Source organism: Notothenia rossii (assembly GCF_949606895.1).
Source record: "Notothenia rossii genome assembly, chromosome: 4".
In the NCBI taxonomy this organism is placed as follows: domain Eukaryota; kingdom Metazoa; phylum Chordata; class Actinopteri; order Perciformes; family Nototheniidae; genus Notothenia; species Notothenia rossii.
Window position 1 is genome coordinate 16612579 of NC_136902.1, and position 12417 is coordinate 16624995.

At 41.6% G+C, this 12417-nt stretch overlaps 2 protein-coding genes across 7 annotated transcripts in view; one reads left to right on the forward strand and one right to left on the reverse strand.

Annotated features, from left to right (window-relative positions):
• LOC307035141 (dedicator of cytokinesis protein 3-like) overlaps window positions 1–5938 on the forward strand; it is a 48049-nt gene extending 42111 nt beyond the window's left edge. For 2 of the 5 annotated variants that reach the window (XM_079674174.1, XM_079674173.1), the window contains exons 46-54: window positions 296–412; window positions 625–767; window positions 845–983; window positions 1107–1188; window positions 1403–1515; window positions 2054–2138; window positions 2217–2339; window positions 2483–2565; window positions 3102–4739. In XM_079674174.1, the coding sequence (XP_079530300.1) occupies window positions 296–412; window positions 625–767; window positions 845–983; window positions 1107–1188; window positions 1403–1515; window positions 2054–2138; window positions 2217–2339; window positions 2483–2565; window positions 3102–3710 (1494 nt within the window). In that variant the 3' untranslated portion in view covers window positions 3711–4739. Of the gene's footprint in view, window positions 1–295; window positions 413–624; window positions 768–844; window positions 984–1106; window positions 1189–1402; window positions 1516–2053; window positions 2139–2216; window positions 2340–2482; window positions 2566–3101 lie in introns of all 5 variants that reach the window. The other 3 variants (XM_079674177.1, XM_079674175.1, XM_079674176.1) reach the window with 3 other exon arrangements.
• Window positions 5939–8233: 2295 nt separating this feature from the next.
• Window positions 8234–12417, reverse strand: part of LOC307035340 (poly(rC)-binding protein 4-like) — a 30493-nt gene continuing 26309 nt past the window's right edge. For both annotated transcript variants that reach the window (XM_079674523.1, XM_079674522.1), the window contains exons 13-14: window positions 11434–11603; window positions 8234–9207 (exon numbers count right to left, since the gene is read on the reverse strand). In XM_079674523.1, the coding sequence (XP_079530649.1) occupies window positions 8862–9207; window positions 11434–11603 (516 nt within the window). In that variant the 3' untranslated portion in view covers window positions 8234–8861. The remainder of the gene's footprint in view (window positions 9208–11433; window positions 11604–12417) is intronic.

Consider the following 12417-nt stretch of genomic DNA (forward strand, 5'->3'; position numbering starts at 1 on the left):
CCCAGACCCCCCCAATAAAGCAAAACTGCACGTTTCAGAGTGGCCTTTTATTGTGGCCAGCCTAAGGCACACCTATGCAATAATCATACTGTCTAATCAGCATCTTGATATGCCACACCTGTGAGGTGGGATGGATTATCTCTGCAAAGGAGAAGTGCTCACTATCACAGATTTTTTCAGATTTGTAGTAATATTAAAAATTATACTGTAATCCAATTTTGTGTCAATGAAATGAACACTGCATAATGAAGACATCCCCCATAAATCTTTTTCTCCTCTGGTTTCCTGTCAACAGGTGCACATTCTGGGAGTGGGGCTGGCTGTTCACGAGAAGCTGGTGCATCCAGAGATGCGTCCTCTGCACAAAAAGCTGGTAGATCAGTTCCACATGATGAGGACAGGTTTACACCATGTGAGTAGTCCCACATCTGGCTCAGTTTTTACACAAGTTTTGGTTTGAGCTGTGTTTTTAATTGTTGTTCTTGCTAACAAATATGTAAATAGCCATTTTGAATTGTCTGTTTTGATGCATCTGCATTTGTATGAGATGAGTGTTATGAATATGCCTGTATTGTTATACAAGTGTTTTAATGCTTGTTTTAGCAGTATAAATATTCAGAGTAGTATATGGTTGGGTCCCAGCAGGGTGTGCCTGGCGTAGATCGGTTTGGCGCTGCAGGCTGCCCGGGGGTTAACTCTCCCAGAGGCATCCTCTCCTCCCACAGCCACATGAGCCCTGAGAGCGTCCGCCTCATACACAGACACAGGTCAGTCACACACACACATGGACACATTTATAAAAACATGAAGATTACGGTTTTACAACATTGTCTCTGTCCTGCAGCCCTCTGAGCCTCCAGGGATCGATCCGTCACTCGTCCTCCTCTCTGTCCTCTCACACATCGAGTGAGGCAGGAGGAAACCTTGTCCTAATGAATGATGGCATGATGGGAGAGCACTCTGAGGATGCGTTACACATGCAGGTGAGGCTTGATATAATACACACCATCATAAAAGCAGTTGAAATGGTATGAGTTTGTGTTGACATGTTTCCACTACGAAAAATATTTTACTTCTTGAACTTCTTTTCAATTCTTTCTTTGCAGCCAAGCCCCTCCTCCTCCAGCCTGAGCTCAATCCGCTCCAATTCTTCCCAGATTATTAACTCTGCTCCCTCGAGTGCCAGAGGTAAGTAAGAAAGTCACATTATAGATGATCCTTACTTTGTAATCTGTATATATTTAATTTCCCTATGGAGGTTTTCTTGCAGATGCTTGAGAATAAGAAATACAATATATGAAGAAGGTTACACAACACAAACTAACTGTATTTTTAGAATGACTCCTCTGTTACATATAAAGACGTTGCTGTGCAAACATGTCCTCATCTTTTCTCTGTCTAGGATCCCCATCCTTGCCCGATAAGGCCAAACACAACCGGGAGGTGATGATCCTGTTGCCGTCTCATCGTGAGAGGACCAGCAACATGTTCTACAACATGGCAGAGAATGGACAGGTATGTACAGTGCAGTGTATCAATGTGCAACACACACCAGACGTTAAATGTGTTTGTAATTATTCAAATCAATGTGTTAAATGAGTTTTAAGATCAAAACTTGTTCCACTTATACCAAATTGTAATCAGGGTTCAGATAGTTCCTTTAATAATGCAGTTAGTGACCTGGTTTAAGTGTCACAATATTTAAGAAATGTAACTTAATCACTTTCTGTTACTTTTGGATGATCTCAATACCAAATATGCAGGACAAGAGAAACAATTTCTAAAATGTCAACATTATGTTGTGTGTAAAACTTCCAGGGACTCTTTTGGCACATTGTAGTAGCCAGACCAGTATAGGTTTTTTTTTAAAACGCATTTATAAATCATATTCTGTTCATTATGCCCATTTTAACAAAACTGATATTGATAATGCGATTAAGTCTTTTTTCCCTGTTTAACTGTAACAGACTTTTTTTTGTATCCCGATTACATCACACATTTCCATGTTTTCAGTGACTCATCCCTGCTTATAATTCTTCATTCTATGTTTCAGAACAACCACATGCAGCGGGCTTTACTTCAGCAAATTAGCCCCTGCAAACCGTGTGCTGATCCTCACATGAATCTGCCAGAGAAAGGTGACGACACAACCAGGTGGAAATGTACTGTATCGTCTAAATGAGACTTACATCACATGTTCATGTTTTCCTCTCCAGTCTTTCCCAACACTCCCGGCAGCTGGAGTCTGGACGGGGAGAACAGGGAGCCGGTGTCCTACATGCCGACTTCTACTGGAGGGGTCATCATGCCGCCCGTGCCCCCCAGGTCCTTCCCCCCAGGTACATCTCCTTTAAATTCCCTGTTGTGGGTTTTTGTGGAGTTAAGAGCTTTTGAGAGGTTCAAGGCTATTTAAGACCATTACATAAGACCTTTTAAGCATTGTATAAATTATTTACCTCCTCATATGAATTTCACTTTGCAGGACACTTCCTGATGCACTGTGATGCGTTTCACCACCAGAACAGCGACCCCCCCCCTGCCCTGCCCATCCGTTCACTTCGGAAGGTACAGCCCACAGAGAAATATTCATAACATATGAGACGCAAAACAGCTTTGTAGCAACTTTTTGGCATTTCACTCTCCTCATCCTCCCTCTTCTTTCGAATGTCAATTTTAAATGATCATATTGACATTTTCAGTGTTTTGTCATGGTTACCCTGACTTCACAGAAGCTCCTATTTTCCAAGTTCTCAACACAACCACACACTGTCTTCACTTTCAGTCAATTTGTACACTATAGAAATGCCTGATGATAAAGTGCTGACACACATTTTTTGTAACTCTGGTTGTCAAGTTATAATTACAAATGCATTGCTACATGTCTGAAATACGGACAGTTTCAGAATCAAGTAGTTGTTGACTCTTGATCTTCTTCATTTGCAACTTAACTTAATAACTTTGCAATGTTATCCCAACATTTCAGACAGTATGTGAAGGCAGCTTGAGTAGAAATTAAATTCAGGTTGTTGTTTCAAAACTTTTCCCTTGACTGTAAGTTAAAAAAAAAAGACACACAATTATTTGACTGTTTCTCTCGCCAGTCTCCTCTCCACCCGATCCCCGGCTCCCCCACCAGTCCTCAGTCAGCTCTGGGGGGTAGTAACTCCACTCTGTCAGGCAGCGCCAGCAGCGGGGTTTCCTCTCTGAGTGAGAGTAACTTTGGAGGCCAATATCCGGACCCCGGCCCTATCAGGAACGACGCCTTGGAGCCTCTTCCCAGTCACCTGTGGTCCCCCCCTGATGAGTACCTGGCCTCTCCCTACCTGCACATTCACTACGGCGGACCAGAGATTGAGTCCGTGGACCCTGTCCGCCCTTTCCACTACCGCAGCCCTTCATCACACCCGCACAACCACCAGCACCCTCACACTCACGCCCACCCGGGACTGGACAGCCACTCCCACGGGCCCCCGCCCCACCACCACGCTCCCACTCACGGCCCCCACCACATCCCTTACCGCAGGCCTCAGCCTCCAGCCGTGCCGCCCAAACCCTACCTGAGAGAGGGCTGCATCCCAGAGGAGGACCTGCCGCCTCAGCCCATCCCGCTGCCCCGAAGGATCTTCCACTCCCCGCACGGCCACCGTGAAGACCAGGGGAAACACCCCTGGGAGCAGTGCATCAGCGAGGAGCACGAGGAGGCCCAGTGATGACGAGGGTCCGCTATACTTCAGTTAGAGCTTTCTTCTTCCCTTCATTTGCACTGAGTTAAAGGCAGTTACAGGGAGATTCCTAAGTGAAGCGGTGATTTGTGTTCAGATGACATTTCTCGCTTTAATTTCAGTGCACATGAAGGAAAGAAAAGAGGGGATGAACCTCCACAAATCTACAGCACGAGGCTCTGTCACTGCTCCGTGTGGCCTCTTAGATATAATTAAAAGAAATGTATCTGTTAAACAAAAGACAGATTGACTTTGTTCAGAAATTGATATTGATTGTACAAAATTGTACAACTTGTCTGTGAGCATGTTTTTTCATTTGAGAATAATAAGACAAAAGTTTTGTGAAAAATGACGACCATGATCATAACCAACATGATCCCAGGTGCAGTTTGAGCTCTGAACTCCCTTAATTTAGCTTTTTCATGGCATTTTCACAACACGAGGAAACACCCGAAGGTTATAATTCAAAGGGAAGGGACTTCTCTGCTTTAAATGCTTCATATATATGAATTCTTATTTTGATAATAAATACATATTACATTATAGTGTTTTCAAAGGCTTATGTCCATAATGTTTTTCGAAACACTGTTAAGTGCTCCTTAATAGTGTATCATATCAAATGTCGCACTCTGACACAGGTTGCTGTCAGGCTTTCATGAATCGCTAGTCTCTAAGACTGGCCCGGCATCTCAAGGGACACGAACTTCAGTCACTGACAATTTCCCATCCGTACCTTGGCGTACGGAAACCTCCGTGAATGTATTCAGACGAGATGTTCTTTTTGTATTGCACAAGCTGCAATGCTATTTTTGTTGAAGTGCTTTAAGTTCAGTCTATGTTGAAGAAGTCTCTATTTGTCTCTTTTGTGTGACAAAGATATCTGGAGAGGAAGGAGAGGGGAAACTGAGGACATTGACAGACAGGTTCCAAACTAGTCATGTTCCCCAGATGGAGAACTCTCCACATCTCAAGCTCCTGCTGGACTCTGTAAAGCATTCTCTCCCTCCATCGTTACCCTTCTCTGTGTGGTTGTCAGACCATGTTACAAAGCAGTGAGGGCTGAACCTGGACAGCAGCACTGGTCCTGCGTTGCGTCTGATGAACACTGTCTAGACCCCCGCCCACTGGGCTGCCAGACAAGGAGCCCACTCAGACAGCGTTGGAATCGCCTACCTGCCTTAAGTGCACTCAAATGCAGTTTGACCTCTCATCTGGACTGTGAGAAGCTCATTTAGCGACAGTCCTTCTCCTTTTCATTCGGTTCTCTATATGCTCCCTGAAGGAAAAAAAAAGATATCTACCTAGTGATGTTTTGTATGGTTTCGTCCCGCTTTGGTTTCAGGTTGTTGTTTGGTTTGTAGCGCTAATAATTCTTATTCTGCCTGCAGCTCTTTCTCAATCACCTTCTGTTGTGTGAAAACTAATGATGTGTTTCAGAAGAACGCTGAAGCCCTGACAGAGAAGAGGGATTTACTTTTTGTGGAGCAGAGAACAGCGCTGTTTATCACGATATAGTGGGTTGGAAGGATATAGCTAATATTTTAACAATTACTTGTTTTCCTGGTTGTTGCTTTTTTTGCAGGTGGATGCTTTGTGTTACTGTACATCAAGTTGTCAGCTGACTAGACAACATCTATTTTTGTATGTGAGATCATCAGTTGTGTGAACATATTTCAGAAACCGTACCACAACAGAAGGCCCAGGTACTGCATCAGCTGCTGTACTTTGTATGGAGATGAACCTGAGGTTAGATATATATATATGTGAGTATCTCTTGTGAGCCTGATGGCACTGAGGATAACTGGTGACTGAAGTGATACTCAAAATATAGGTACAATAGAATTTTTCAATGTAAATTCTGTTATTGTACATACAGCAGTATTGTGAAATATTTTTGAGAATTATTGCAGACGCCCAAAAAAGGTTTATCGTTGTTTGTGTATATAAATGTAATCCAGAGATCAGTGTAATTGATAAATATCTATAATCAGTGTTTGAAAAAGGACAAATCCATTAGACTGTGGCTGTCTCCACCGTTCTTGACTTTGAGTCTTCTCATATAAATACTTTATACACTTTTCAATGTGCTTTCCTGTACATATGGTGTTAGCATGATCAAACAGTGTTTGGTTGTAAAAGTGGTTTTCCTACTCCCATAAACTGCTGTGGTATGGAATTCATTAACGATGCCAAACATTAAAGACAATCTTTTATCAGCTCTAACTTTTCCTCCTTACCTTTGCTTTGCTGTGATTGTTGGAGCAGTATGTCAAGTGGACAGTAGGGGGCACTGTGTGTCATGGAAACATGAAGCAGACAGCAAAGTATGGATGCTGCTTGCGCTGTTTTGTGTTTGCATGTGTGTTTGTTTCAGTCGGTGGTATGATAAGTATTATCATACTTTATTTAAAGCACTTAACTGGATATAATAATAATAATAACTATAATAACTATAATAATGAATCGAATATAGACTGTGAAACGGGTCATTGAATGAGTCTATATAATAATGACCTGATTCTGCAGCTTTCTTCTGCTTTTAAGAGATGTATAGTTAATTTCCGATCATTGTTCAGCTGTCCAGCAAAAAACTTTACTTTGGTTAACTCTCACTGCTCTCATTGGGTCGTTTCCTGGTGCAGCAGGAAGCTGATTCAGGCAAAAGCTCTAAACATATTTCTCTCTCAGGAGACCAAAAAGATAAAGAGGGTGAATAACTGGACTAACATTCACCAGGTGGCTATTAAAACAAAAAGGTATACAAATAAATATGTGTTTTAACGCATTAATAGTATTATTATGAATGCATTAACATGTAAGCAGCTCTTCCTGGCTAGCTAAAAATAAAAAGTAACTGGAGAAGTGAAATCATTGTTTACTAAAAAGTAACAAGATTAAATCTAAATTAATATATACAATATAGCCGTAGGAAATTGTGTTTAAAGAGGCCAAAAATGAAACATCTTAATTCTAGATAAGTAAACTACTTACTTTGATTTTTGCTGTATTTCACCACGTTTGTGCTTAAAGTGTGTGTGTGTGTGTGTGTGTGTGTGTGTGTGTGTGTGTGTGTGTGTGTGTGTGTGTGTGTGTGTGTGTGTGTGAGAGAGAGAGAGAGTGTGAGAGTGAGAGAGAGAGAGAAACAACATCTCGCACAACCCTTGGGTCCACCACAGAAGAAGAACAATGCTTAAAAAAAGAGAGAACTTGTCAGTGCAGTGACAGCTCAGGTCCCTGCCCCCCCCAAGCACAAGCCTCAGACTGTCACTAACGTCGTACTTTGATATTTAAATGCAACATTTCCTTTAATGTGATATATTATAATGCAGCGTTAGTTTAGGGGGATTTTTGATAGAAATAAATAAATGTGGTCTATATAACAAATGTGAGGTTATATTAGCAGATCTTCCAGCAAATATCCTGATCATGGATCTGCTTCACTGTCTGTTGACACCATTTTAGTAATGAGTCTTAGAAATGATGTGTGGCCTGCAGGTGGCACAAGTGACCCATTAATAACTCCTGTAGGATGATAAGAAATAATCCGTATCTAATCTGTTTGGAAATAAAGCACTGAAAATGTCCTCAAAGTAGAATAACTGAAGGTGAATAATTACATGTTTAGCTTATTCAGCAGCATTAGGGCTGTTTATTATATATTATTTGCCGTTCAAATGTTGAAGTGTCAGAGTGAGAAGACAGATAAAAAGGATAGATAAATACAAAAGGCCTTTCACGACGAAAGATGAACGAAGAATTTCAAGACTTCTCAGTGTTTTAGCCTTGTAGCTCATTGGACTCCAGTTGAATATCACGGAAGTTGTATGCGTGCAGCTGTGGCTTTTTCCCCTCTGAAAAGTCTTTGGTAACAATGAGGAGTGTGCCCTCTCCGTGTCTTGCATATCCATGATGCAGTCACAGAAAAAAAGAGAAGTTAGGATGAAAGGATCCTCTCTGTGATGATGCTGTGGCGCATGCTGATGCAGATACTGGATTTCATTTTTACGGCATTACTGTGTTTTCTCTCCCTCTCTTTGAATGCTCCTTGTCTTTTTTAATCGCAAACTCCCACCCTATTTTGTCTTCAGGGACATTGAGTGAGTTGTTTATAGTAGTATGCTCTCCACACTGGATCTGTTTTTGCCCACCTCCATGCATGTTGATATACTATGTGTGGAATGCAGGCAGAGCTCTTCCCCCTTCTGGGGTTGCATTGTGTCATTGTGCTGTTATTGTTTAGGGCACAAGGGCACAGTAATGTGAAATGCATCTCTCATAAATTCTAGCAAGTGGAATGACAAGCTGCCATCCAGCTTCTGCTTGGAAGAAAATAAAAAAATAACTAGGATCTGGCACCACATCTCTTTGTGTCCACAGTGTTATTGTGTTGCAACATTATTTTGACACAAGCTCAAGGGCTGTGTCTACTCTCTGAATGTCTGTGAAGAGAATGAACAGATGGGCAGCCTTTTGTGCACCAGTGTGCAACAAATAAGACAAAGACAAATAAATCAGAAAAAAAGACTTTTAATAAATGAAACAATACTAATAAATAAAGATTAAACAAGTTGCACATTCAAAATAAAATCCAACAAAATGAACATAACACTGAACAGTAAAGTACAGTACCATAGCACAGATTAATAAAAAACAAAAACAAATTCCCAACCCCCCCAGACATTTACAAATGTTCATAAAAACTTCAAGAAGCAAACATAGACATTGTAGAAAAGCATCATACAGTAGAGCATTTTTCATCTTGAGTATAATTTACAAATGTATTGAAGGATAAATACTTAAAAGCTGATATCTAACATGAGATACACATGTTAAAACTGGGATTTAAACATGTGTTTCTCAGATGAGGTTCCAGCCCTTTCTTTTGTGTGATCAATAACAGTGATGAGGTGACCATGAAAGCAGTCCATCAATTCATGGGAAACTCACAAATTATCTATAACCGTAAATAACTTTTAAAAGCTTTATCCACATCTCCATTGGTCTCTTCTCTGTTGGTGCATCAAAGAACAAAAGTCAAGAGCATCTCTGCTAGCGGATATGGCTACATCAGGCGTTTTGTGGAAGAACACTGCAGCTGTCCTTCATCTGACTCTTCAGACACAGAACCCAGAGGCTGCATCAGTAAGGAGCAAACTTCTGTCTCTCTGGCTTTTTGATGCAGTTGGCTGAGGAGATTTTGGCGGTGTAGGCGGCCAGAGTAGAGTGGGAGGGTGCTGCGGTGACGGCTACAGTAGGGCCGGGGCTGGATAGAGTCAGAAAGGGCACAGACTTCATCCCCAACAGGCCGGAGAGCGGCATGGCACCGTATGGGTTACCCAGCATATGAGCCTGAGTCAGGGCGCTCATGGTGGCCAGGGTGGGTGCGGGGGAGGCAGCTGGGGAGGCTTGCTGGGTGAAGGCCATGTTGAGGTCGACTGGCGCTGCCATGCCGGCTGCCTGGGCTGTGGATTTGGCTGTCTCTAAACTATAAGGGCAGAAATAGGAGTAGGGAGGCAGGGAGACATGTAGAAATGAGAGAGAATGAAGATTAGAGGATTATACTGTTGCTACAACACTGGCTGAAGCTCCTGGAAATAGTTGAAGGGGGAAAACCTCCAATTGTACACATCAGTCTTGGTCATGGGGAGTCTTACTGCATATGTGAATAAAGCTGAATAGAGCCTTTTGTCGCTTAAAAGGGAGAAAATCTAATACTTTGCCCCACATGATGTCACATGAGTGTTGGTTAGGCCTGGAAACTTCAAGTTTGAAGGACAAATGTGGCATTAGAAAAAAAGTGAGCTTATCAAACCTCTGCAGCCCCCTCCTCATCTCTGCTAGAGGCTCAAGGCACATTAGCAACGGCTAGCATATGTCCAACCCATGCAGCTATAAAGAGGTCCATAAACTGTTGCCTAAAAAGTTGCATTTTGGGTGTTGAAGGCGCCGTCATGTCTTGACAAGAAACTCACTTAGTTGAATGTCAAATAAGATATCTCTGGTCTGCTGCAGAAATTTTAAAGCTTAACATTTAATTTAAAACATTGTGAGTCAGGCAGTTAACAATAACAAAAGTGGAATGCTAAATCAGTGCAGTATTCTCGATTTAGCATTGGGGTGTACATCTTTCAAACTTAAAAAATGGGACCCATGGAAAGCCTATTGGAAATTTAAAAATAATATCGCCTAGCATGTAGCGTAGCCTATAGTAGAAAAGATAAGCACCCTATTTCACAGTTGCTTCATTAAAAGGATGAATGCAGTATAATTGAAATATTGATAAATAAATCATATATAATAAACACTATTCTGAAATTCTGCATGACTACTTTTATACTACTTGTACTTGTATATTATGATGTGAATACTTTTTAACTATTAAATAAACGCATAAATGAATCGCTCCACCCTGCTAGCATGTTAGGTGACATTCAAACGCATCCACAATGTTACTTTGTGCGTGGTTGAAGTGGCTAAATGCTCATTCCCAATGGCACCTGGATCCTCCAGATTATAATGTTTTCACTCAGGAACTTTTACCTGCAGGGAGGTGTGTGGACATATATACTGGGATGGTCGGTTTGAATAGGCCAACAAACTGAGAAATTAATCCTGGAGCAGATTGAGGAGGGGTTAACGGTGCACACGACTCCCATTCAGGTGAGTTCAAAAAGAAGAACTCAGTCGTGTTTTGTGTAGGCCTTCTGAAGGTTGTTTACAAAACGTGCAGCTCTCTTTTGCTCTTTGTGTTGGTGGAGTTTAAGACATCTATGTGCTGTCTGCTTGGTGATGCTTTATACTATTATGCGAGTGTCAGGTTGTTTATAAATGTGCTTTAATAATGAAGTTCGTATCACCCCTGCCATTGTGTTCACAACTATTTTATTTATTGGATCACTTTTGTTTAATCGTCTCGAATGTTGTCTTCTTTTATAAGATAAGTGTAATTGTGTGCACAGGCTGGAAATCGCCAAGGTATTGTAGAAGGGTGACATAAATCATAAATGACTTTGATTGTGCAATCATAAATGGCCACAATCTCCCCAGCTGTGTAATTTAGGAGGCGTATTTCTTTTTCTACAGGGTTTATTCCCACGTGAAGTAATAGAGTAGTCAGTCAGAACCTGATGTTGATGAATAGTTCAAATGAATGACAGTGAATTGCCTCCTTTGACTCTCTAATAGCAAGGACTCGTAATTACCAAGGGAAGTTCTATGAAGCCTGGTCTCATTGTAATAACAGAAGAAAGAAACACAATATGCAGTAAATATTCTTTAATCTTTTTACTGTGAATGTATGTATTTTTGCTTTTTTATTATTAATATTTTCTGACTAATTGTATTCGTATTGACTACTTGCTGTATAAGTGCAGATTATTCTGTCACCTGTTCTTCAATGATTTACTCTAAGACTTCATTTTTCATAGCATTAATATGATCTCTACATATTGGGAAAGTTAATTAAGAAAAAGATGCCAGAGCTGCGATGCTACAGTAAAACTGAATTCCAACAAGACACTGCTTTTCTGTCTTACAACACACCCAGGCTCCTTGTCATTCCCCTGAGTCCAATTACCAGCTGCACAGGATATACCTCATTATCACTTATCACTCTACACAGCGTGACCTTTGACCCTTTTAAACCAATGCATTTCTCTCAGGGCTGCGCATGTAGTGATTCATTATGAGATGGTTGTACACTGGGCCTTACCAGGAGGTAATGAGGTACTGGGCCAAGTTGATGCTGACCGGTGTTCCTGTGATGGTCACATGACGGTCACTCGTCCCGTCCAGCTGGCTGCCAATCTTTATCTGGGCTCCCGACACCTGCCTGATCTCGTTGATCTTAGTGCCCTGACGGCCGATGATCGAGCCGATCAGCTGTAAAAGAACAGAGGCAAAGATGGATAAGTTCATTTGAGGGAAAATAGATATGTCTTACTAGAAAAGAGCTTTTTGTTATTGTAGTTGAAATGCCGATGAAATTGATTCAGACGAAAAGGCCAAAAGCAAAAACACTCGAACAATAAAGAGTCTGTGCTGTTGTTGGTCTGGAATAATGCAGACCACTTCGAATATTGCATTACATTGTCTTCAGTGGATTGGTCATCCATCATTCATGTCAAAAGCGCTTTTTCCCCCCCCCCTTAATTGCTACTGCGTGAGCACCGGTAAAAGAGACGAGGGGAGGCACATTTGCCTCTCATTAATCTGAGTGGCTAAAAGGTTATTGATTCCTCAGAGTGGTGATGACTTCCCAAACAAATCACTTCCCAAACACATGCCAGCTAGATGCATCTCCGCACTAATGGAAAACATAATGGGAAAATGACTCAAATATATAACATACAGTGGGCTTCAGCTATCTCTCTGCTGAAAGTAGATTAGACGATGACATGAGTTTTATTGCATTCCCAAATACATTATCACTTTTGTTCTGGTTTCATTACGCAACCCCCGTCTATGAGCGACAATAGATGTTGAACAGGGCCAAAGCTCGGGGGCTGCGTATCAGCTCAAGTTGAGGGTGTCAGGGCTCAGTGACAGGGTTAGGCTGCCAGATATATAGTGAGTGGGACAGACAGTGATGGAGTACTTGTAGTATGCATGTGTGCTGGCAGCTTAGCGGGGACTGACGTAGGTAGGAATACACAACACACACACAAACATGGGGCTGCACTCGACCCTGGATTTC